The sequence below is a fragment of the Passer montanus genome, unplaced genomic scaffold (assembly GCF_014805655.1).
Source record: "Passer montanus isolate IOZ18808 unplaced genomic scaffold, ASM1480565v1 scaffold75, whole genome shotgun sequence".
Classification (NCBI taxonomy): Eukaryota; Metazoa; Chordata; class Aves; order Passeriformes; family Passeridae; genus Passer; species Passer montanus.
In genome coordinates, this window is record NW_024372702.1 from 3,576,634 (window position 1) to 3,602,798 (window position 26,165).

Genomic DNA, 26,165 nt, shown 5'->3' on the forward strand with positions numbered 1-26,165 from the left:
GGAGAGTATTAGGAGAGAATCTATTTCTCAGGACTGCAGAAAACGGTGTTTCTCAGGGCTACAGAAAATGGGAAGTAGTTCCAAGAATCCAATCCGGCACATTGTCACCAGAGCCCTGTTTGCATACAAGTCCATTGTCAACTGAAGGAACTGGAAAATTATGGCTATTTATCCATTCCTCTCTTTACCCCCCGTTGTGCCTCTTTTGGCAAAGCAGCTGAAGAGTTTGCATTGTTTCAAATTTAATGCTTGCAGATGGTTTTTATTTAGAATTTGTTTTATTGGTGAGACATGCTTCCTCTGTTTATTAAATTGTGCCTACTTTTTGTCATCCGTCATGTTGCCCGCAATTTCTGCGCAGAGCTCGAGGGTAGGGTTTGTTGTTACTGTTGCTGCTGGGTGGGTTACTTTTTGGGGGGGGGGGGGGGTGTAATCTGAAATACGATCGAGCTCCGGGGAAACAGCGCGTCCTCCCATTCACTTTTTCCCGCGGAAGAGCATGAGGCTCCCGACGGGCGGCCAGGGGCGCGGGGCGCTGCCGGGGGAACGGGCGCCCGCCCCGGGGCAACGCCGCCTGTGGCCCTGGCGGGCGGGGGAGCCCCGGGGCCGGCCTGGGCGGGGGTCACGTCTGGGCGCCGGAGCCCCCGGCCGGCCGCGGGCGCTGATCGCCGGCGGCTCCGCGCGGAACTCGCAGGCTCCGGAGCAGGAGGTGGGAACCGCGGGCGGTTTGGGCTTGCTCGGCTTCTTCTGCGTTTGTTTTTTGGTGGTTTTTTTTTTCCCCCGTAGCTGTATGCGGCTTTTGGGGTTTGTTTTTTATTATTTTTTCCCCTCCTCTTTTCCCACCGCGGGTGTTTGGAAGGAAAGCGGCAATGCCGCGGCCCCGGGAGAGCCTCGGCGGGCCGGGCCGGGCCGGGCCGGGCGGGCCGGCGGCGCCTCCCCCCGGTTCGGGGGGTCCCCGGGCTCGGCCCCCGAACGCCCCTCTCTTCCGTTCTCCATGTCATTTCCTGTGCTAATAAGATGGTGGTCACGGCCGGGAGGGAGGGAGCCGCCGCTGCCGCCTCCGCCGAGCCCGGCCCGGCCCCGGGACCCGTCCTCGCCTGGGACTAGCCAGCGGGGCCGGCGGGGTGGGAGGGCGCAGCCAGCCGGGCTCCCCCCGCCCCTCCCGGGCGGAGCGGGCCCCCCGACGCCGAGGCGGGCTCCCCGCGCCCGCAGTGCCGAGGTGAGTCAGCCTCGCTGGTAGCCAAGGTGGCCACGAAAATGGCTGCGGAGCGCGGGGGGGAAACCCGTCCCAGCCCGGGGGGGAGGTCCGGCCGAGGGGTGCCCGCAGCGGGTGGGGCGGCGCTGAAGACCCGCGGGCACAGGTATCTCCCCCCCTTCCCCGCCCGCCCCGCTTTTCCCCCCTCGGGGCGGGCTGCGCGGGGCCCGGCCCGTCCCCGCCGCGCCACATTGGAACGCGGGGGCGGGGCGGCGCGGGGCGCTCCCGGGCGGCGGCCGCGGGACACGGACACCCCCCCCGGGGACACGGGCATCCGCCCGGGGGCACAGGCACCCCCCGGGAACACGGGCACCTCCCGGGGGCACGGGCACCCCCACGGGACCCAGGCACTCCCAGGGACCAGAGCACCCAGCTTGCGGCATCACTCCAGCCCCAGTGCACAGAGCCCGGGCAGAGGTGCCCTTGCTCCGCTCAGCCGGGATGCTCTCTTAACTCGCAGAAAAAATTCCAGATGCGCCTTCTTGGGCCTTCTTCCCTCTGTGGGTTTGGGTTTGGTTTTTTTTTTTTAAGTTACGGAATTTCTCAAGTTTCTTCGCAAATAGTTATATTTCAGAGGGAAATGGAAGATGCCTCCAGAGTCCCCTTTTCAGATCCCTAAAAAAAAAAAAAAAAAGCTGGCCTGTGGGCAAAACTGTTGGCTCACTGTTGCTTCCTCTTTTTCCTGTGATTAATGCCTCTCATTAGTGGGAGGAGAACTGGCAGAACCAGCTTAAAAAAATACCAGCCTAACTGTAAGATAGGATTGTTTTCCAGCACTGCAGGTGTGTGCAGCGGTTTGTTGAGCAGCACAGGAGCCCCAGCCCAAAATATCCAGCAGCCCCTTGGATCCAGTCCTGCCAGCAAGGTTTAATTCCCTGTGAGACTGGCGGAGCGCAAGCTCACTGCCTGGGTTGGGCTTCACACCCCCTAAATTTCCATTTGTCTAATGACCAAGATTATAAGCAGGGAAAGTGGAAAGGGAAATGAGTCTCCTGACATTGTAATGAATTGTGTATAAACCGCTTTTGCTTTTCAAGTGCAAGTGGCAGTCAGAAACAAAAGCACTGAAGTGATGGGTGTTTGCTTCTTGCAACGGGTGCTTTTGGACCAAAGGTGCTCCTGCTCTAGAAGAAATAGTTAGCACAGGGCTGAGTGGCGTGGAGCTTTTGAAATACATGCAGCCTGCAAAGAGTTCAGGTGTTGGCATGGCCAAGGACTGTGTTGGCAAAGGAGGGGTTGGCTGCTGGAGCCACTCACCAGGGAGGATTTGAGGTAGCCAGGGGAGATGCCAAAGTTTGGCTCTTGGCTGAATGCTGAATTGACACATCTCACTGTGGCATGGAGTAGCAGGACCTTGGCAAGTTGTTTTTTTCTCCTGCCCAGGAGTCATGTCAAAGGCTACCGCTCCTTCCAACTGTTTTTTTGAGCATGAAGGAGTTTCTGAAGCTCCTGACTCAGTGCTGGCTGTGGTGCAGAGCTTTTTGGGATACTGGCCTATTGTTCCTCTGGCATCTTTGTGGACCATGCATGAAGCATGGTGCTTTCTGGCACGGTTTGTGGGGGATTCTCAATATCAGCCTTAGTGCTCACTGATAGCAGTTACTTGTACTTTTTTAACACGTGAAGGAGTATTGTGAGGATAGTACCTGATTTTAAATAATGAAGGCAAAAGCAAGGACTTCTTCAAAACCTGGTATTTTATGAACTGATGCAAGGCCCATCTTACTGGGATGGGATTAGGGCAGCTTGTTGCTTGTATTCCTTGCTGGAAAGTGATGGAACTGCCTGAAATTCGTAGGAGCAGTGTTAAGGTTGTGAACACTGCATGAGCAGCCTGAAGCAGGAGGGCTCTGGCACTGCAGCAGGCTGGCTTTGCGATCAGGGGGATACAGGCATTGTGGTGAGGGGGAGTTGTCACTCTTGAGTCAGGAATCAAAGTGTTTATATCAATGAGAAATACAGCAAGCCCAGGCAAGAGAGGTCTTTGGTCTCTTTATAGAGAGTGCCATGTACACTTTATCCTTCTGGTTTTTTTGTTTTTTTTTTTTAATATTCTTTTTTCTTTTTGTAACTTCTTTCTCATGCTGGTTAATTCCAAAGTGGTGTTGTGGGGTTTTAGTTTGTTTGGTTTGGTTTTTTTTTCCCATGTCCGTTTATGCACGAGAAGTACATGCTTTTACCTCTTTATTCTTAAAGCTGCTGTTAGCAAGACCTGTCCCTTGGTGCTACTAAGCCATTCCCAGAGCTCTTAAAATGCTACCTAATATTTGTGACATTTTGGGGTAGCATATTTAAAATCATTACTGCCAATCCAGTGGTGTTACATGGGTGTGAAAATTTGCATGGAGAAACTCTATGTAGTCCCAAAGAAAGAATGGTTTGGGTTTGTTTTTTTGTTTGATTATCAAATAGTAATACTATAGGTTAACTTGGGGACCTTCAGAACAAAGATAAGCTGCTAAAACTTGATGTGAAGACTGGACCAGTGAGAAGTAGTGACTTTTGTTTCCAGGGGAGTGAGTGCAGGTGGGAACTTCTGATGCCTTCTCTGCGCTGGGAATATGTGTGTACCTGAGATCTGTGATTTTTCTAAGTAAAGCCAAAACAAGAAAATACCACTTTTATTCTTCAGTTTGCATTGCAGCTTTCTGGCATTTTAAGAAATCTGGAATCAGCTGGATACGCCTCAGGGTTTGCTTGATGTATCTTCTTGCATCAGTGCTGCATTGTCTGATCTGCTCTCTCACCTGAGCACAGACCCTTCAGACCCCCAGGCTGAGAGCTGCTTGAGGCACAGGCTTAGCCAGTGAAGGGCAGTCAGCGCGTGCAATATCTGCTGGCATTGAGCAAGTGGCAGAATTCCTGCTGGCCTGCAACTGGGCTGCCCTGCTGTGGATGCTGGTTTTGCTGCTTCACGTTTCACCCCTTGTCACGCTTGTGGCGTTTCTCATTGTGAGCGCGACTGTACGGCGCTCCTGCCTGAGGCTCGCTCGTAGAGGGTGAAGTTTCTTGGACCAGAGCTCTTGTGCAGCTGCAGGCAGTTTTAGTGTCTCCTCTTGCACTGATGCCTCTGCAGCAGTGGAGTAAAGAAGGCTTTAATTTCACAGGGTTTTCTGCTCTCCCTGTGACCTCTTCTCTGTTACCAAAGGTGTTTTTAAATACAGTCTCTAGAGAAATGTTCCTTTTAAAGCTACATAGTAAAATGTGGCTTTTCAGGAATTCCTGCTAGTTAAACTTGTCTGTGCAAGTGGATTCCAGTAGCAAGTCCAACTGCCCTAAGAAAAGCAGGACAAGGTGACAGGTTCATGCAGTCCTGGATGGCATCTTCGGAAAGAAGATGAGGGAAAAGTGCTTTGGAAAGGGAAGAATTTTGCAGGTACAGGAGGCCAAAGAGCAATGGAAAACAGAGCAATCCTGTGGCATATTTGAAAGGTAGAGGCAGCCAAGGTGGATGGAGAAGAAACCTGGTGAGGAGGGCAACACAAGTATCCCATGCTGGAGAAGTTTTTCTTTTAATGCCCGCCACATGAGGGACAATACTGATGGAAAAGACTGGGAGAATTGAGAGTAAAAAAAGCAGAGATGAAGGGAAAAATTTTGACTTGGCAACTAGAATGACATTTTCCATGTGGTTTTTTAGATGTCTGGTCACTGTCCTCTGCACCTAGGCTTTGAAGTTCAGCTAGAATTGAAGGTGGTACTAGCACAGGCATTTTTCCAACTTCTATCCTGAGCTCGTCACATAAGTACAAGAACATATGTTTTGCAGAGACAGTCAAACAATTCAAAATATTGGTACTTAAAGCTTTGCTGTTGAGTTTCTTGGTCATGGTTCCATTTGTGGGGGCAGGATAATTGTATCTTTCAAAGCTGTTGCTGAAAGGGCACTTCTCTCTGCAAGGCTGGGAGGCAGTACTCAGGCTCAGAACAGTTCCTCTGCAGTCAGAAGGTAAAAGCATTATAGATATAATTTAAGGTTTAAGCTGCAGAAACTGGCAGCCTCCAGCAGTCAATCAGTAATGTGTACTGCAGAACTGTTTCAGTGCAGTTCCTCGCTCATGGACAGCCGTCAGTAAGGGGCCCATCAGAAGGGTCTGTCATAAACCAAGTTGTCCAATTTGAGCATGCTCTGATAAATGGTTTCCTTTCTCTGCCCCCTTTCTTCTCCCTTCCTCAGGCTTTGGCTTTTCAGCAAGGCTGGTTTTCCTTCGCCTGTGGTGACTTGTCCCAGAGGAGGGGCTGCAGTTCTAAAGTCTTGGCATCAAGCCCTGCTGGGGCTGCCACTCCCAGCACTTGCCTTGCTGCCTGTGCTGCAGTCAGCTGGGGCTGGCTTCTGCCTGTGGAAACCTGGCTGTGGGTAGTGGGGGAGATGTGTAAGGACAGAGTGGTAAAAGTTCACAGGAGGTGATGTGGGGGATTAACTCATGAAGCAGCTCTAGGGTTGCTGTAATTAGCTTCCCTGAGACCCAGCAGTGCTCCTGCCTTGCACAGTGGGGAGCTGAGGCACTGAGCATCGTGGTGCTGGTCCCCCAGCCAGGTCATCTCTGTGGGCTGCAGGGCACTGGCTCCAGGCTCCTGACTATGGATCAGGGCTCTAGGACACACAACTCCAGTGGTCCTCCACTAACACCATTTCAGAGTGTGGAAGGCTGCTAATTGGAGCTTATATTGGTCAGGGCCATCAGTCATCTGCAGGCTGATAATAATTATGAAATATTTTCCCGTGCTTTCCTCTTTTAGTACACTGAAGCTTTATTTTGAAAATGTATCATATAAACAGCATCATAATATTCTGGGTGGAGTTAAATGTGGGCCTTCAACTGCAGACTCAAAACTAAGTGTTCACAGCATCTTCCTTGAAAGATGTCCTAAGTTTGACCCAGTATGTTCCTCTTTACACCTTGCATTTGTATAAACCTTGATTTCCTCATGTCTGTGTAAATCAAATGGATTTGCTGTTGTTTGGGTTTTTTAATTTCTTCTGATGCTGCTGGAGTACTTCATGTGGTCTGCTCTTTGTTTGACTTGGAGACTCCTTGCTTGGAAATACTAATGAGAATGCTAAATACTCCACAGTTTGCAGAGTCCAGTCCTCTTATTAATTCAGGGGAAATTAATGAAAACACTGGGAAATGGACTGAAGAAAAAATCCATACTGATGACACAGAAGCATACTTTTATGAGCAATAAAATGTGTTCTATAGTTGTCATGTTTCACACCTAGGCTTGCTGATTATCTTTTCCGAGATCAAATTAGTTCAATCAGCTTTTGAAGACTAGAAGCTTTAAAATTACTATTTTTCTCCTCCCTTTGTAATTGTAAAGACAACATTATTATGTATGGTATGTTTGTAAGTTGCTCGTTTCCTTGAAAATTCTACCTCAGGTCACCACCGAGACTGGCTGCTGTTGCAAAGGTGGTAGCTCCAGAACAGCAAATCCACTTATTACATCTCCTGGTGCTGAGACAGATGCTAATGTGTCTGCAATGGGGTTAACTGGCTGGGTGGTTTTTTTAATTCAGTCTCATTACTAGTCAGGTGTTGAGATTTTGCTTTTCTTCTAGGATAGTTGGTGAATATTTGTAGTGCCTTAGTGACTTGCACAGATGAAGTCTTCTGACATTCTCTCTCTGCTTTTTGGACTGGAATTGAATGAGTTCTTGGGCTCTTTCCACGTTTCTGCTAATCAGTGTTTTAAAAATGTCCATAGTGTAAAGGACCAGGTATGTCTGTGCAACCCAGTACCTTTATGTAGAAGATGCACTTAAGGTTGCACGTATAGACCAGAAGTGCTTGGCCCCTGCTGGAAGTGTTTTCTAGCTAGCTTGTTAGGATATACAGGGTCTGAACACCCCTCTCTGTATGGAAGGGAATGTGCAGATCAAATTGTGGTGGTGGTGAATTCAGCACACGGATATCTGGTTTCTTGGCAGATCTGACACTGGGAGTATCTGGACTGCTGCCTGCCCCAAGGAAAAGGGGGTCGGTGTGACCCATGCTCAACCACTACTCATCCAAGCCATGTAATATGAGTCCCTAACCTGTGGACAGATTTACCAGCTCTGAATAATGTCTGTTGTGCTGTGAGATCTTATCTTCCTAATGGCCTGCAAGAGGGTACAAATGAGGAGAAATAAATACTGCTCTTGCTTTTGCTTCCTCTGCATTTTGTGGAACAGTTGATGTGTTCTCATTTTGCCTGCTGTGTTTGTTAGTGCTTTTACAGGACTGAGCTAGTTGGTCAGAATTTTGGGAACAAGTGAAAGTAAGATCTGCTCCTGCCTTCTCATTTTCTCCCACATACTCTTTCCCTATCTGCTGAACAAGTAAAAAGAAAGGAGCTGCCTGCCATATCCTGAAGTCCAAATAGAGTGAAACCACTGTAGCAAGCATAGAGGAGCTGTCCTGTAACATCCTTCCACAGAAACAGGCACTAACTAGATAAATGGTGCCAAAGCAGGATTTTAGCTTTATTTTATACCTGTACTCATAGGTCCCAATGGAATAGGGATTCCCCTGCACCTGAAACTGCCTGCCTAGAGGTATTGGTGCTCCAGAGGCTTTACAATTCTATGTTTGATTCTTGAAGCTGTTGAGTTGGATGGTGAGAGGGAGCGTTGTTCAATAAACAGTTGCCTCCTGGAAGTCCAGAGGTCTCTTGTAGGAGTGGAAGTTTCTCATCAGCCTTTGGGGTAAAGAGCTTTGGGTTGTGATTTATAAGTAATAGTATGCTTAAGAAACTTTCTGTCATGTGACTGTATCAAGAGTGAAATCGTGTTTTGTGATTCTTGACAAAATTTAGCAGCAGTCTTATAAAAAAATCACTGGTGTGTGTAAAGGCAGACCAGCACTTGGTTGTTGCTATTGAGTGGGTTGCGACAAAATTTAGCAGCAAATAAAAAAATCACTGGTAAAGGCAGACCAGCACTTGGTTGTTGCTATTGAGTGGATTGTTGGTTTTGTGCAGGAAAAGGGAGCTGTGGAAAAATGCACTGAATTTTCTGAGTTGTTGGGGCAGTTTGATTTTAGTGGATAGCTTGGCCATGGCTCACAGACGTGTGTGCAAGCCTGTCCATCCATTTGGTCTTCTGACACCACTAAACATTCGCCAGTGGAAGAAAAAGACAGCATACTGCAGGTTATCTTTCTTTTTAAAAGAAAGGAAAAGCTGGAACTTTTGGAAAAGTGTTGAGTGAAAGGCCATCTTGTTAGAAGATGGATGTGCTTTCAGAGGGGCTAATTTTGACACTAAGGAAATATATGTAGAGCTGATTGCTGGCCAGGTGCCAGTGACTGAAGGGCACCGGAGGCTGAAATGCCAGGTAGTGCTGGCACTTCAGCCCATGACGGTTAGGTTGCATGAATTATCCCTCTGCTTTCCAGCTAATTTTATCCTGTTGATTTTTCATGAATCATTTCCCATCTCTGTGGGTTAGAAATTAAAGTGGAAGTTTGCTAGCCAGAATAGCCACATCTGCTATTTAGAAACTAATGTCTGGGGTTTGTTTCCTGCCCACCCCCACGCTTTCCCTTCTCTTTCCCTTTTTACCTCCATCATTGTTGAAATACATGAATCACTAGTGTTGCTTATCCACAAAACCTTTTAGGCTGACCAGCCTGCACTGGTGCAGGGGTCTTGTGGGTGCATGTGACCTGACTGTGGGCAGTGGGGTGGCAGGCAGATGCTCAGTGCTATGTGGCAGAGCCCCAGGTGCCCAGTGATGCTAGCAGGACCTGACCCGGGGCATCTTGAATTTCCTGCACATGTTTTATAAAATGGTAAAGACACTCCAGTGTGTTTTCCCTCTCCCAACACAGCAGAAGAGCAGGAGTGTGACAGTGGCCCAGCCTCATGTGCTTACCAACCCTTCCTCTCTCCAGCTTTTTTTGTCTGTCCATGAATGAGAGTAAAAGGTCATTTGGGCAGTAAATTCACATCTCTGCTTCACTTTGTGGAACTGTGTGCCCTTGAGTGCCACTGGGGCTGACAGCTGGGCCAGCAGCAAGGGAAGGATAAGTTCATTATTCAGAAGTTGAGTGCTACAAGTCAGGATCCAAGGACCCACGTGGGAGTTGCGTAGCATGGTATCCTGTCTGTGAGTTTTTCTGGCAACTGTGCTAAGGAAAAAAGTGCATTCCCTTGAAATATATATAGTGAGCACTAGGTGAGTGAGAGGAGGTCTCTAGCTTGCTCATGTTCACTTTTAATCAGTCTTGGTGGATTGCAGCAAATGCAGGAGACTGGGTGAGTGATTGTGTTGGGGCAGTTTTGAAAATTGCCGAGTGGATGGCCTGGGAAAATAAAAGCTGGGTAGCATGACACCAATCCTGGGTAAATATAAAGTTATTCATGCCTGAAAATTTGTGTCATGGAAAGTGTTTTGTACTTCTTAAAAAGGTTTGATTTTGTTCTTGGAGAAGTTTACTGTTGGTTTAAAGGGACATCTCTAGATGTGATATATAATTACGTATAAAAGGCAGCTGAGTGTGTGAGAACCCAATTAATATCCAATGCCAGAGAATATCAATAAAATATATGTGGCTTAGGAAGTGAATGGAGTAATTGATAGAGAACCAGCATCCAATAAATAAGTGGCAGTATAAACAGTAAGGAGGTTGAAGGATACTCTAAGCTAAAGGACAGTACTAGCACACTAATAAATCAACTGTTTGAGCATTGACTTTAAGATGAATGTAGAAAATAATCTTTTCAACATCAAAAGATCACGGTTCTGGCATTGCCACCTTAGATGAGGGGAGCAAATAATCCAGCTATTTTAAGCTAGAGCTTGATCATTTTACAGAAGAGTCTCTGCAACATGATATGTGGAGGCTGTGTTTTCAAAGAAGTAGACTTGATGACCCTTCTCCTCAGATAAGGGGAAGGGAGAAGCCAGTTCTGCCTGACACTTACTCAGTGATGCAGAAGACATGACTCATCACTGGCAAACTGGGTAGATGAAACATATTTGGTGAATTGTAGCTGTTGATAGGAGCAGGACAGTGTAATGTAGTTTGTTTGGTAAATGAGATTATTGAAACCAAATCATTTTCATGCAGACAAGTGGAGATTTATGAACCTGGAAAGGCATGTCCTGAACGTGATCTGTGAAGGGAGGCTGTGTCCTGAGCAGTCCCATGTGAGAACATGGGGATCAGAGTGGGCAGGCGGCCCTGGGGAGCTTTCTGTGCCAGGTCCTAGCAGGAAAAGACAGCCATGATTTTTGGACACAAGCAGGATGGTAATTAATCAGGGTGAGGAGGTCATTTTACTTCTGTAAACTTTATATTTACTTCAGAATCAGTCTTACATCAGCGTGGCTTCTAGTGCCAGCATCTTGAAGTAATACAGAGAAAATTGGAAGAGTTACACAGAGGAATGATACAAATTGTTGGAAAGCGAGCTAGGAAGATACTGCATGGGTATCCAGGGCTTTGCTTTGTATGTGGTTTTATTCAGTGCTTACCACTACTGCTATCCAAACACCTTTCAGTAGTGCCTTAAGGAAGAAGGCTTGCAGCTGCCACTTATTTGTACTCTTATTCTGTCCTTAGGGAGAAAAATGGTAAAATAACAACTAGTTTTAGTACTGGGGCTCTGCGTCTGTTTGTTTTAACTTTATAAATGTAGGTATATATTTATGTTGAAGCCAGAGGCAAAGAAGTGCAACTGGTGGTTTTGACCAAAGATGGTGAGGTTTATTACAGCCATTAACCTGGGAAGCAATTCTTTCCAGTTACTCAAAGCAGTGTCCCAGCATGCTGGGTATTTCACCCTTTCCCATCAGGTTCAGGGCCCTTTGAAAGAACTGTTGCCTGGTGCCCAGAACTAAAAAGAATCACATATGACTTGTCTGTGATGGTGATTAAGAACTGAGATAAACTTGTGAAATGTTGGCTTCTCTTCCTCTTGCTATCTCAGATGGAGAATTTTGTCCTTTTCGTAGGCTAAAAGGAAAGGAGTGGGACATAAGGGGTATCAGTCAGATTGTCTTAATTCTCATTTCTACCCTAAGACTGTGACTCTGTGAGATCAATGCAGGGAGCTGAGTACAGGAAAAAGGAGAAGTTTCCATGTATTTCAAAAATGCAAGTCACTTATATATTCTTTCAGCTGCAGTAAGTACCTGCCTTGGTTCTGTGGCATGTTGCACTGTTTCAGAGGCTTTTTGGCTGCATGGGGGCTTTACATTGTCAGCATCCTGCTTGTTTGAGTCCTTACTCAACACTTAACATGGAGAAGTTGCTTCAAGTAATACCTGCTTTGCATAGGCTGTGCTGGTCCATGACAGTGCATGCACCAGCACATGGATCTTTTTCCTACTGTCTCCGAGATTAACAAAGGGCAAATGCTCTGAGACCACAACATACAATTTTGTGACAAATCTTGTAAAGTTATCAGTATGTTCCATCTTCACTAGAAGCCATCATAAAGCAAACTTAAGATTGGTTCAGGGGTTATTTCAGAGGTTTGCTGTCTTCTTGCCCCTCTGAAACGTGTCTGTCATGAAGCAGATCATGGAGGGTTTTGGTATCATGTTTTGCCAATGAACCATGTAAGAGTGACAGTGTGAACTCTTCTCCCATCGATTTGAGACTACAGGAGCAGTTCCAGGTTGGGAAACCAGAATTTCCCTCTTCCCAACTTATCTGCAGTGAGGATATCAGTGGGAATTTGGTGTTGTGTCACCCCATCCTGTTTGTCATGTCAGTTGCTGGTCTTGGGCAAGTTAAAACCACTGTGAACTCTCAGCCCTTCCTGCTGTAAAACAGGTTTAAGTTTTGTTGTTTTGAAGCTTACTCTCCAAGCTTCTTCAGAAAGCTGCAGAAAAACTGGTGGTGTTTCCAGGTATCTTTCTTGTAGTCCTGACCTTCTTCAGTGTTTTCAGAATTTGAAACTCAAACAAAATATTTCATACTTCTGCTGAATTTATGGCTCCTGAGTGTAGTGGGGTAATTGACAATGAGATAAACAAGTCCTGGTCACAGCCCATGGCTGCTCAAATCCTACATCATGTGTGACCTATAATTTTCACTAATTAAGTTTGAGTTTGTGACTGCTTCAGCTTGTTGCCAGGTGTGCTGGCTGCATTCAGCCTTGCTCTGTGGCCATCAGAGAAGAGTCCTGGCCTTGCAGCAGGCTGGGAGGCAGGTCATGGGATCTTGCCCTGCTGCCACCAGCCTTTGCTGTGCCAGGACTCTGCTCCACTGCACCCCTGGGTAGAGGACAGCCTCACCCACAAAAATGTTGTACTTTTGTGGGGAAAGTGCTGTGGCAGCCGTCTAGGCAAAACCAGTTTTCCCAGTGGAGCATTGGCTTATATCTGTCTGTGGACAGTGGTCATCCTCTGAGCAAGCTGGTTCTTCCTCTTACTTTGTGGGATGTTTGGTCTTTCAGAGTTTGTGCTGGCTGTAAGCATGAGCTGCATAGCCAGCTGGTTCTTCATAAAGTGACCTGGAGTGATTGGCATGGCCGAGGACCTTGGTAAGGGCATTCACCTCAGGGAGAATGGTCAGCCTGGGCCTTCCATGGCTGTGGGGGGTGCAGCTCAGAGCATTGAATGCTCTGCTTTATTCCCTGTTCTCATCTTGTCAGTAGCTGACTGTTCTGGATTACTATTTCTGGTAATAATATGCAACTGTAGAAAAAAGCGTACGAACTCATGTCCATCTTTCACCATGGGCCTCTACTTTAAAATGTGGTACAAGCTATGTAAGATCTGCCTTAAAAGAAGAGGAGATGACCTCCAGAAGGTCAGCAGTGAGAAGCTGAGTGAAGGAGCTGTGTGCTGAGGAGGGGATGGATTCCTATATGGCTGTTTCACATGAAAGAATGTCCCAGTCTGGGAAACCTGCCAGTAAAATATAAAATTAAAGCTCTGTTTTGGAGGCTGATCCATGCAGATAAGAGCCTGTGACTGTTAACTAATAACTACAAGAGTGGCAGTGATAAAGGCAGCATACTTGAGGACAGGAATTCACAGGTTCGTTCATGCTTAACCTCATTTGAAGGTTTTTTCCTGTATTGGAGATTAATAGCTTAGATGTTCTTGTGTTTTCCACTTCCCTGATTTTGAGCAATATGGCAGAGCCAATGGAGGTTTTAATGCGTGTTGTGCAGAAACATGACAGGTCCTTGCCTGCTTTGTAAAGAAAACAGGAGGGCTTATGTGGCATGGCCTGTGAACCCAGGGGTGATCCAGGGATGCCTCTTGGGATTTGTAGCAGTCATGCTGGTGTCCTGGGTTTGCCAGGGACCATTGTGCACAACTGCCTTTGCTGGCCAAAGCACTTGGTGTTGTGTGCAGACAGCACCTGGGTCATCACAGCATCCCTCTCACCAGGGATTGGCCTTGCTGACATGCTGCTAGGGTATAGGAGTAGGCTGTGTGCCCACTGAACACTGGGAAGGCTAAATGTCCTGTAGGCACAGGGGCATGCACAGGTGAGGCCAAGTACACCCTGGGAATACCCTCGGCAGTAACCAAGGACCCTACTCTGCCTATGCTTACATGGTGCTTCTTCATGTCATCTGAAATCTTTAGAGACTCTTCATATTTAGGTGCTAGAACAAACACAATTATAAAAACTGCCAAGAAAACCCCAAAACAAGGAAGTGGAGGGAGTGAAAACTGCAGAAGGTGAACTAGACTCTTGTAGCTGTAGAAAGCTAAAGGGGGAGGAGAAATGGCAAGAAAGAGAAACTAATGAGCAGTGAAATTACAAAAAATTAAACACCATTTTAAAGACATCAGAAGCGAAAAGAGTCCTAAAAGCACTGTTATCTGCTGAGGTCTGGAACTAGAGAAAAGTCATACTTTTTTTCCCGGAAGAAAAGCTAGAAGGTGGTACCAGTTACGGCAGCAGTGTAATGCTCTCTATCGTAGCAGTAGCTTGGGAAATTAGCAAATAGAAACTATTACAGCAATACATGTCAAAGTTTGCTATTCTGGCTTACTTGCGTCCAGGGATTTTAAAAGGCCTGGCTGAGCAGTGCTCTCTGAGCCATAAATGCTAATTTAAAAATAATTTTTAAAAAATAAAAGCATGTATAATGAGTTAGACTTAAAAAAATGTCTGTTACTCATAAGTGAGTAGGCCAATGTCAAGTTTAACTGAGAAAATTAAACTAGGCTAGCCACAGTGTGATGTTTGCTTCCAGTAAAATAACATAACAGCTGATATGGATCAGAGTGGTCATGATTTAAGGGGTATTAATTGTAATAGTCAGTCTTTATAGGTTGTTTTTAAATCATTCTTTTCTAATGTAATATGATTTTCTGGTGTTGCTATAATTTTACTGAAGGTAAAGCTGTTGGTAAGTCTGGCATGTTTAATGCACTGAAATTGTGCAACAAGTCATGGGAATAAATAGGTGGGATGATTCATTGTGTCACACACACACTGTTGGAGTGAGTCCAGAGGCCGGAGGTCCGTGAAGATGATCAGAGAGCTAGAGCACCTCTCCTGCAAGGACAGGCTGAGAGACTTGGGATTGTTCAGCCTGGAGAAGAGAAGGCTCCAGGGAGACCTGATTGCTGCCTTTCAGTACTTGAAGGGAGCTTTTAAGAAAGCTGGGGACAGACTTTTCATCTGGGCCTGTGGCAGTAGGACAAGAGGGAATGGCTTTTATACTGAAAGAGGGTAGATTTAGATTAGATATTAGGAAAAAAAAATATGTGTACTGTGAGGGTAGTATGGCGCTGGAACACAGAAAAGCTGTGGCTTTCCCATCCCTGGAAATGTTCAAGGCTGAATTGGATGGTGCTTTGAGCAGCTTGGTCTGGTGGAAGCTGTCTCTGCAGTGGGATTGGAGCTAGATGGTCTTTAAGGTCCCTTTCATCCCAAGTCATTCTGTGATTCCATACATAGAAGGAAACCTGACTAAAGGGCCGCAGTGTGGCAACAAAAGGAGCCCCATTGCTGCTAGTGTAGTAGTCTCAGCTGGGAATTTTTGGGCTTTTGGCTCAGTACTAATCAAGAGGCAGAAGTCGGTCTCTTCTCCCTATTGACAAGTGATAGGATGAGAAAAAATGCCTTCAGGTTGCACCAGGGTAAGTTTAGATTGGAAATTACAAAAGAGTTATCAAGAATTAAAACAAATTGCCCAGGGAAGTAGATGAGTCCTCAGCTCTGGGAGTTATTTAAGACATGTAGCTATGGCGCTTAGGGATATGGTTTAGTGATGGACTTGGCAATGCTAAGTTTATGGTTGGACTTTATGATTTTAAAGGTCGTTTTCAGCCTAAATGATTCTATGATTTAGTGGTGGACTTGGCAGAGCTAGATTTATGTTGGACATGATGATCTTTTTGGGGCCATTTGCAGCCTAAATGATTCTCTTGATTCTAAGATTGTTGGTGTCCTGGACTCTTACAGCAGCACGGTGGTTCACTGGAAACAGAGCCCCAGCTGAAAACAGAACCCCAGATGGGCACGGTGACCAGAAAGTGAATGCAGCTCTTGGACACAAACACGGCAATCCTGAGCAGGGGCAGGGAGGGCGTTATCTCGGTGCAAGGTCCTGCTCCTGCCAGTGTGCTGCACAGGAATGTTGCTGATAAGTAGGAGGGAGTTCAGGGAGGACCAGGAGAGGGGCAGGCTGCATAATGTGCTGTACAGTAAAACACTGTGTGTGTGAAGTAAACACAGTGTTTCTTCTTCTTTTTTCCCCCTTTATTTGGAGCTATGCAGTAGTTTAACCAGAGCTGAAGGAAGCACAGTGACCTTCCTTGGCAGGAGGTCAGACTTTGTCATCACAGGGCTTCTCTCACTCTGTAAGACTCCATGGGGCAAGAGTGGGAAAGGAGAAGTCATTTTATCTTCGTAAACAAATGTATGCATCTCTTCCTACTGAATGACTGGGGGATATGGGTGTTTTAACTCCAGGTGTCCTGTCTGCCAGGCTTCCAGCACAGGTGGTTGTTCTGACTGAACAATCTGCCCCACAGCCAGCATCCACCTTTCCTGTGACAGTGCAGGCCCCACAGCTAACCAGCTCTGGGGCAGTCCCTATCTCTTCTTGTATTTTAACATTTTCCAGCTCCCCAAGCTTTCTCCCTCTTCAGCGGCTTTACTGTAGACTTTGCAGAAAAGACTTTTTCTTCTCTGAGAAGGCCAGGTAGGCCCTGATTGCAACCCTGGCTGGTGAATGGGTACAGGACTGCAGAGCTTTCCTCTTGCTCCAGAGAGCTCAAACAAGGGACTCAGCCTGCCAAAATAATGAGCCCGTCTTTGGCGTTACTATTGCTTTCCTTCTGAATGGCTGTGGTAATTCTGAAAGAAAATGTGTCTTGTTTTGGACGTCCTGTAAAGGCTTAAAAGTGCATGTGTTTGCATGTGTTTAGTTGTACTTATGCTGGGGCTTTGCTTTCAGACCACTGTATGAGTATTAAGTATCACTCCTTGATAAAGGCTTGATAAACTTCTTTCAGGCTGCACATTGGCATGTGAGAAGTTTGATTGGAAAAGCGAATCATTTGTCCCCTGGCACAAAGCGGAGCCAGAGAGGTTGGGAATGGCATTCCTTCTTGTGGTAAATAGGGCAGAAATGCAGACCAGACTTCCATGGTGTTCAGGCCCATACAAGCAGATGTGGAATAAGAAAATTCCTGTCTTCAGGGGTTTGTGAACATGAATTTAGAAATGCCCTGAGCCAAGTCATGATGGGGGTAGGCTCTTCCACCAGTTTCCCTGACAGAAGTGGTCTGATGAGCTGTGGAAAGCTGCAAGTATGCAGCATAACAGAGCATGTCATCTGGCAGAGGACATGGAAGGGGCCATCACAGGGGATTTGGGAGGAGCAGCTGTGAAATCTCTCTGATCTGGTGTGGTACCTGAGAGCAGACAGTTTGTGTGCCTTAGAGGAAGTCTTAAGATAAATGCAAATGAAGAGATGAGCAGCACTCTAATTTATTCCTTTTCTCAAGTAGAAGGGGCCATCACAGGGGATTTGGGGGGAGCTGTGAAATCTCTCTGATCTGGTGTGGTACCTGAGAGCAGACAGTTTGTGTGCCTTAGAGGAAGTCTTAAGATAAATGCAAATGAAGAGATGAGCAGCACTCTAATTTATTCCTTTTCTCAAGCTGAGATGCTCTTATGCTTAGTGGCCCTTCCAAAAATCTAAATTAAATCCATTTCACATTATTATCAGTTGACATACCTATATTTTCTCTTAAGCACCATCCCATGATGGGAGGGGAAGCTCCATTGTTTTGGAGCTTGCTGTCCTTAAACATCATTAAGTGATTGATGATTCTGTGAAGTGCCTCCTGGCTCTTGTGTTGAGCAGAGGGAGAGGCATGTTCACTACGGCAGCCTTGCATGCCAGAAGGGTGGTGGTGGCTCAGCTCTGGCTGCTGTAAAGGAACATCACAAGCACGATTTGTGTAATCTTGGTGGAGTCCCAAAGGGTGCTGTAGGCACTTATCTGTTCCTCAGGGGTGTTGAGAGCACATAGAAAGCTCTGTCTGCAGGGGTGTAGTACTCTGTATTCTGTTCCCAGATGGAGACTGGCACATGTAAGGTTTGTAGGCAGATCCTGGTTCTGCAATCCTCTTTCTTGTCCTTCTGCCCCCAAAGACTTGCTCTGAGGTGGTGGTGCTCCATGCTCACATAACATATCGCACCCATCGCTCTTAAATTCCATGTGCAGTTGGAAATCCCATGTGTGTTTTTAATGGGTTCCATGAAGCATACTTCAGATTCTCCATGCCTCAGGTTGCTCTGTGGTGTCTCACGCTCTTTACCTGACCTGCAGCTGAACTGCTCTTCCCTCCCCAGTGCAGGAAGAGGTTTCCATGTGCACGTGTGGGTGCTCTGGTGTGTGATGGCAACTCTTGGTGCTGGGAGGGAGCCTGATCTGCTGGCTGCATCCCGGCCTGGGGGAGAAGGCTGTGGTTCCTGGGGGAGCAAGGTTGTCATTTCTCAGCTACTCATATTTCTACTCCCTTCCTTCATTCTTTTTTAGAACATGAGTGAGAACTTGAAGGACTGTTTGATCCAGACCCAGGCTTCCTTAGGGGAGATGGTGACGATAAAAACAGAGGCCTGCTCTCCGCGCCGGGACCAGGAGTATGGACAGCCTTGGTATGTGGCTGAGCTTTAGTCTGATGTACTCTAACCCCTTCTCTCCACCTACCTCCCAGATTAAAGGTGGTTTTGAGGAATATACTTGAGCTGCTTGAAGTTATTAAAGCTCTTCCTTGTAAGGTCTGCCTTGGGGTGTTTGACAGGGGTGGTCACCTGCTCATGTGCACCTACTGTAGCTGAAGCCATTTTCTGCTGTGGGCTTTAGCCTTAAAGATCTGATACACCAGCTTTTGGCAGGTTGGGTGGCAAGTTTAGTTATTTCTCTACTACAGTTGTGGGACTGAAGGAGTTGGTCAGGCCCCATTGATTCAGCTTCTCTCTGTGTGCAGTCCCAACATCTTGCTAGGTTAACATCATCCTTGTGTTGTTCCCTCCTCAGCTCTGGAAGGCCTGACCCACAGTCCATGGAGATGGAACCCAAGAAACTGAAAGGAAAACGGGATGTAATCATGACCAAGAGTTTTCAGCAAGTGGATTTCTGGTGTAAGTGTCTTGTGAGTGAGGGAAAAGCACCACTGCTACTTGTGTAGACTTTGGTTTTCCCTGTCAGTTAGGGGCAGGAAGCAGGGAAAAAAAAAGCCAAGGATAAATTTGCATTCTTATCTGAAAAGAATGGCATGGTTGGTAGGGGAATTGTTGCACAGAAGCAGCTTGGGGCTAGGCAGAATTAGGGAGGTAGGAGAAAAGTAAGCTGGAAACATGAAAATGCACATTGGAAAACCTTGAGAGTCTGGAAAACCCAATTACTTGAATTCAGAAACTGCAGAGGGAACATTGGGGAGATGACAACTGTTTCCCTCATATTCTGGAAAGAAAACTGGTGACATTTATCTTGGCATACCCATGAATTATTGACTGGTAGACCTGCATCTCTGTCTGGAGATAGGACAGGTGCCTGGGATGCCGTCTCTCTCCCAAGCACAGAATGAAGGCTATATGATAAGGGTATTTGTTTTCAGGGATGCTTGTTCTAGTTCCCCTCTGCTGTGTGGGAAGTCAAACCTTTTGGCTGGAGGATTTACTGGTGTGATGAGGGTATTTGTTTCAGGGATGCTTGTTCTAGCTCCCCTCTGCTGTGTGGGAAGTCAAACCTTTTGGCTGGAGGATTTACTGCTAACCAGGGATGTGCAGGGAGCCCTCAGCCTCTGTCTCTGCAGGAGGTGACGGAGTCTTTCTGCACATGTTCAGCCATCAGTGGCAAATGCATGCAGGGCACCAGGGCTCAGGCAGGTGCAGGTGTTGGAAGGGGAGGTGTGGGATGGGACAGAGCCCATGTTGAGAGGTGTGGTGGCAGAACAAGGGAGCAGGCAGTGAAGCATCTGTGTGTGTTTAGGCTGCAGTCTGGGGAGGGGGCTCAGTTGGGCGAGGGGGAGGACAGGGAGCTGTCCTGAGTGCTGTGCATCATGTGTGCCCTACCTAATCCCTGTTTCCTTCACATCTGCAGTCTGTGAGTCCTGCCAGGAGTACTTTGTGGATGAGTGTCCAAACCATGGCCCCCCAGTGTTTGTGTCTGACACCCCAGTGCCCGTTGGCATTCCGGACCGGGCAGCGCTGACCATCCCGCCTGGAATGGAGGTGGTTAAAGAGCCCAGTGGGGAGAACGACGTGCGCTGTATGAATGAGGTCATCCCCAAAGGTCACATCTTCGGGCCCTACGAGGGGCAGATCTCTAGCCAGGACAGGTCTGCAGGATTCTTCTCGTGGCTGGTGAGTGACAAGTTTCCACAGCTAAGTGACACCTCAGCCATGCAGTTCAGAGCTGGGAGAGTCATGGGCTTGTGGAGCCAAACCTTAGCCATCTTCCCCCCTTTTCTGAAGGTCTTCCACTGGCCACATGGGCACTACATCAGCATCGACCTGCCATAAATATTAGCAGCTTAAGGGTATATAGATAGATGATCTAGAGATTGCACGGTTCTTTCATGGGTCCCTAGCACTCTCTCCCAGCCTGCCTGAGCAGAGGAGGTGTCCAAGAAGCCAGAAAAAAGATCCAGTCCATCCGGAACTGATCTACATGCAGATTCGAGCACCAAAACTTTTTTCCCCTCATAGTACACGACTTGGTTAGCATATGAGATGGAGAGATCACTGGATCAACACATGTTAATTATGAGAATTGCAATGTGGGACTTGAGTTATTATTGGGAAAAAATTGAGAGCTGCTGATGTGAAATGCTCCTCACACTTTTCTGTCTGTAAAACAAATGTGAGTCTCAGCCCTGCCCCAAAAAGGAAGTTAATATTTTTTATCCCAGGATCGTTAATGATGTTGTCAGCTGCATCCACAGATATTTGTACATAGAAAAACAGCTCTCAGTTCAGAGTAGCCTCTACGCACTCCAGGTCAGTAGCCTGTAGTACCAGGAGAGCTGAGATTCACAGCATAGTTTCACACCATGACTCAAGGCTAGAACTAAAGCAGTGATTTGAGATTCATAGACCTTCTCCTGCCTGGACCAGCTGGTTGACGTGCTGCATCCATTCTCTTGTTCCACAGATCGTTGATAAGAACAACCGCTACAAATCCATTGATGGGACAGATGAAACCAAAGCAAACTGGATGAGGTGAGTCCAGTTCTCTTCTGCCTTCCCTTTTGGGACTCTGTCTTCTAGAAAGAGGCCATCAAATACTCCTTGCTGTTTTGTAACTAAAATGTCACCACCATTTTGCAAATGGTATGCTGGTATTCTTTCAGTATTTATTGTAATTAGTATCTTTGGCATCAGATTCAAAGAAAGGGTCTAAAAAAAGACAAGAATGTATATATGGAGGATCACTGTTTTCTGGTATGTGAATAAATGTTAAAGATGATCCTACTTATCCACTCTTACAAGCACTGACAGGTCTCACTCCATTTTCTTACTCATTTTTTTATGTTATGTTCAAATATTTGCAAAATGCTTTGCACTGCCTCCCAATGTTTGATTCTGCTTGAGTTTTATTTTTTCCTCTCCCTACTCATCTGACAGATACTAAAAGAGATGCTTTTTCTTTTTTTTTTTTTTTTCCTTTCTTTCTGGGCTTAATTTGAAGCAGCTGTCGGTGCTGTCTGTGGGTTGGCAGTGTCAGCTGTCCTGTGCGAGGAGAAGGGCGAGCTGGGCGACTGAAGGCAGGGCTGGCGCGTGTGCTTGCGCTCCCTCTGCTGGCCCCGCGCCTCGGCAGGCTCTGCTCCGGCCGCTGCAGCACGGAGGGACGTGTGTGTGTGTGTTTGTGTGTGTGTGTGTGTGGGCCCATGGGGCAGTGTTTCTGTGTTGGCATGTATCTGCAAGACACCGGTCACTAAGACCTCGTACGTGTGGCGAGTCACCAGAACGGGACATTGCTGTACGGTGAGGCCCGTCAGACCAGTGCTGCTTCTGTGGGGAACTTTAAAAGTGGTTTTTATCAGGAAGGCATTTCCTACAAGAGTAAGGCAGCGTGGTTTGTTGGCCAGGGTGTCTAGGATTTTCAGTTGTCCCTCGTTGTGGGAATAAAAAGCATGAACTACAGGTAAATGCAAGATTGGCCTAACTGGTCGTATCTGGTTACACCACGTTTGGCCATTTCAGTCTTCACATGGATAGCAGCTGTTCTGACATTTATGTTCATAAAGTTCAGCGAAGGATTTCATTTTTTGGTAAGGATTCCAGCTGTTACATTTGTTCACTGCTGGATGAGATAAAATATTAGACTAGGGCTGAGGCTGGAGTCATCACTTCAAAAAGAAGCAGTGATACAGTGAAGAGATAGGTAGGCAGACATATATCTAGAAGTAAAGAATGCAAAGTTCAAAAATCTACATAGATCTGGATCTTTGTGGTCTGCATGACAGTGAATCTGGGGCAAAACACAGTCTTGGAAAGCAAAAATTCTATTATGAGCTCTTTTTCCTACTGCCGTGAACAGAAGCTTGATGTCTGGATTTAAATGGGCACTACTTGCGGTGCTAACACCAAAGAGCAGAATATTCTTGCCTAAACTTGTATTTGTCATGGTTCAGTCTCAGTATGAGTGTGGTCTGGGCCATTGTGTGCAGCCTTGAAAGGCGTGGAGGTTGTGGCTTTGTGTAAGGGGGATGTTTGTGACCCCTCATGGGAAGGGTGTATCAGAGGGTCTCTGCAGGCTATACCAGTCTTACTGACCTTTCTGATGTTACTCTTGAAAAGTCCTTATAACCAGTAGTGTTATGTAGAGTCTGACTGACAGCTCAAGTGGTAATAGAAGTCCTCAAAAAGCCTTGATTTTGTTTGTTAGCACCTTTTAGACTAAAGCGTGCTCAATAGTCTGTGCTAGAACATCACCTGACACTGAGATCACACACAGAAACCACGCTTGACTTTCAGGACGCTGTACACAGCGCTCTTTTTGTTTTTCAGATGGTGCTCTTTGCTATCACTCACAGATGGAGTGCTTTGCAAAGCAGATCTACTCACCTTCTTGGTAGGTGGGTATGGCATGGGGAGGGCAGCTTGGGCTGACTCCTCTCTCTTCCTGTAGATCTGGCTATTGTTTCTGTTGTTTGAATACCACACCTGAGTCCATTTTCGTGTTGCCTGAGGACAATATATACACTGCAGCCCTTGCTGGTTTAATTTCAAGTGCCTGTTTACCCAAGGCAGTGGATGACAGGGAGGAAGGAGTAACAAGTACAGCAGATGGCATAGCAATGGTAACATCCTCTTGTCCTTTCCTTCATCAGGCAGTTAGTTAAGACAAAATCCTGATGCTGGGAGCATGTTCTCCTAAGCTGGCTGCTGGCACATGGCTAATGCACCCTTCATCTCTGTCCAGAGTAAAGCCCTGGTGTTTGCAATTAGAAGGGTGTGCCAGCTGTGCCAGCTTTACTCATGTCCAGAGTAAAGCCCTGGTGTTTGCAATACTTCATGAAACTCCATGACTTCAACATATGCAAACATCTTCCTCTGTTTTTATTTTTCTGGTGGCTGTTTACCATGGATTGCAGCAAGCAAAATTATTGCTTTCTTGGACACAAACCATAAATTGCTGCTAATGGCAGTTCTTGGGGCTTCTGAAGGGTTGCAGAGGACCATCCGTTTTCCTGGCAGCTTCTGAGGAAATTCTCTTACTTAGTTGTTGATGTCCTCTAAAAATAATGGATCTGTCAAAAAAAATAGAAGTAATTCAGAAAGTCCAGGAAAGTTCATCTTTCTGTGTATGCATCACTTGGCCCAGAATGAGATGTAGGATAGAAACTGGCAGTGCCTAACTCACTGTTGTAGTGCCTCATGTTTGGGGTTTCCAGGATATTTTGAGCATTTATAGTCTGTTACCCTTCTTACATGTGAGCTCCTGAATTCTTAGGCTTTTGGCACAATATAAATTCATCCTTTGCCTTAGCTAATGAAAAGGGTGAAGTAAGACTTTCTCACTGCTTTCTCCTTTGCCTTCTTTTCTGCCCCCTTTCCTCTCCAAACATAGTGGCAGAGATCATGGGGGCCAGACTGTCCTGTAAATCTTCCTGTATCTCCTTATAATGGAGGCATCTCTAATTTGGCTTTTTATACAATAATAGAGCTTGGAAGGGAGCTCTGGTCAGGTGTTCCAATAGCCTGCTTACAGCAGGACCAACTTTGACTAGTAGATCTTTTTTACGTATGGAGCTGCTCTTTCAACTTTACAGAACCTTTTAAAAATAAGCATTTAGAAAACAGGCAGGGTTCCTGTGACTGCCCTTGTGTTCAGGGTGAGTAAAAGCCACCAGCCTATGAATGTCATTCTGTTGAACGTCATAAACTGATTTCTGCTACCTTGTGGCACAAATGTTCTTATCTATTACAGAGTCAAATTTACTCAGAGCATAAAAAAGCCCCCCCTAAATTACTATGGGGCTGTGATCCTCACAGAGCCCTGGGAAAAATTACGTGCTTGTTTCTTGGAGGCCAGGAAAAGTAGAGTTGATTGATATTTTTGTGGGGTAATCATTAAGTGCCTACTGTTCAGTGTGTCTTGCACTTTCAGATTAACCTGGGCTGAGGTGTGAATTCACAACCTCACAGCTGGGGCTGCTCTGGAGCTTGCTGAAACCCTCATGGCACCACCTGAGAGGTACTTGTAGATGTCAGTGACTGCCTCTAGGGACATAAGGCGTGCTAGAGCAGAAAAGGATCCCTGTGATAGTAACACAGTCTGCATTTTTATAAGGAGGAGGTTGATGTGCCTAAGGTTAATTGAATTTGTGATTAAAACTGGCCAGAGCTCATTACTCGATGTGTGGCAAGTTTGCTATTGAAATATGTAAGTTAGATTGTTTTGACCTAAGTCCTGCTGCAGCATATGAGTGGAAACACTAAAATCTGAATATCCAGGCCTACCATAAGCTGTCCTAAGTGCGCTTGATGGGATATCCTGTCTGGGAAGAGCAAATAGGGCTCTAATTCCCCATCGGTGCAGCTTTGCTGATGACAGCAGCCGTCAGTTTGGCAGAGAAGAGGGGACACCAGGTTTTGTGACCCCCTGTTTCCCGAGAGCAGTTATGTTCTGCAGGCTCACCTCTACTCAGAGCACTTTGGAGAATACTGTTACTCTTTTTCACCAGAGCAGCTTGTCAGTGAAGGTGTGTTGCCACCTCATGAAGGCACCGATGATACTGTGCAGTCATGCGTACCTGATGAGGACTTACACCAAGCCCAGTTTTGCTGAATGCAATAAAAGTCTAACTGTAAATATTCCTTTGCTCAATGTTTTGTGTAGCCTTTTCCTTTCTGCTCATGTTCAGCTGGGAGAACTCCTTTTTTCCTTTTAAGTTTGAGTTTTTTGGTTGGGATTTTTTGAGATTCAGGGTAACAGGTGCTTTGCTGGCTCTCCATCATTTCATTGCCATCTTCTCTAAATGTTCCTTCTTTCTCTCTACAAACAAAGATCCACCAAGACAGTATGTCATTTATGTTTGTTCCCATGAAATGCATCTGTGCACTTAGGTCCCAGCTCTCCCTGATGTGGCCTGGATTTGAGCAGCTTCTCCTACTGGTTTTCCAGCGTTAACCAAACGGACACTTGCCCTGATGGTACGCTGCAGTGTCAGTGGGATTGATTAAACAACCATGTTAACGACACTAGGAAGGAACTAGAATGACATGAATCAGCACCTTTCTGTAGGTTCAGACAGTCTGTTTTCTCCTTCCTTATTGAATAGATCTACTGCCTTGTTTTTTTTCCCAATAGCAAAACATAGTTAGGACTAATGTTTTGTTTATTTTTATAATTTTCTTTGACTGTGGCTGGAGAAATTAACACAAATCCCCTTTGGACAAAACTGTTTGTTCTCAAGATAGCTGCCACTTTTTCTCAGTGGGCTGAGGCTACAAGTTGTTCATCTGAAGCACCAGAAACTGGGTGCAGGCTCATGTCAGTGGCAGTGATGGAAAACCTAGCCAGGAAAATCAAGTGGGTGGCCTCATTCCTTTTGAGAAAAATGAGAAATGGCAGCCATTTCTGGGTGAAACAAGAGCTTGCTGTGAAGCTGGATGTAGAGTATCCCAATACTGAAAAAACAGATCTTTCCTTAGGGAAAGCAAGTTGCAGAAATTGCCCACCAGTCTAGTCAAAACCTACCTACCCAAAAAAAAATCCAGTTTGGTGTAGCCTTTTCGTGACATCCTGCAAGTTGTAACAGAGAGGGTGATATAAAAGTTTCTATTGCATGTTATGTCAGGTAGAACAATAAGACATGTTTCCTCTAAGTTTCGAGCAGTGATACATTAGAAGCTAATTCACCACTGTGATTGCAAATTCTCACATTTTTTCTGTGCACAAACTGTGGCAAGTGAAGTGAGGGTGAACTGAAAATCTCATATGTAAGTCAGGGCATCAGACAATG

General features: G+C 46.3%; 1 protein-coding gene across 5 annotated transcripts in view; it reads left to right on the plus strand.

The window, feature by feature from the left end:
- Positions 1 to 641: 641 nt before the first annotated feature.
- PRDM11 (PR/SET domain 11) overlaps positions 642 to 26,165 on the plus strand; it is a 49,115-nt gene continuing 23,591 nt past the window's right edge. The window contains exons 1-5 of one of the 5 annotated variants that reach the window (XM_039730951.1): positions 642 to 709; positions 18,227 to 18,345; positions 18,728 to 18,831; positions 19,793 to 20,055; positions 20,846 to 20,913. In XM_039730951.1, the coding sequence (XP_039586885.1) occupies positions 18,230 to 18,345; positions 18,728 to 18,831; positions 19,793 to 20,055; positions 20,846 to 20,913 (551 nt within the window). In that variant the 5' untranslated portion in view covers positions 642 to 709; positions 18,227 to 18,229. Of the gene's footprint in view, positions 710 to 741; positions 1,220 to 18,226; positions 18,346 to 18,727; positions 18,832 to 19,792; positions 20,056 to 20,845; positions 20,914 to 26,165 lie in introns of those variants that run through there. The other 4 variants (XM_039730950.1, XM_039730952.1, XM_039730955.1 and 1 more) reach the window with 4 other exon arrangements.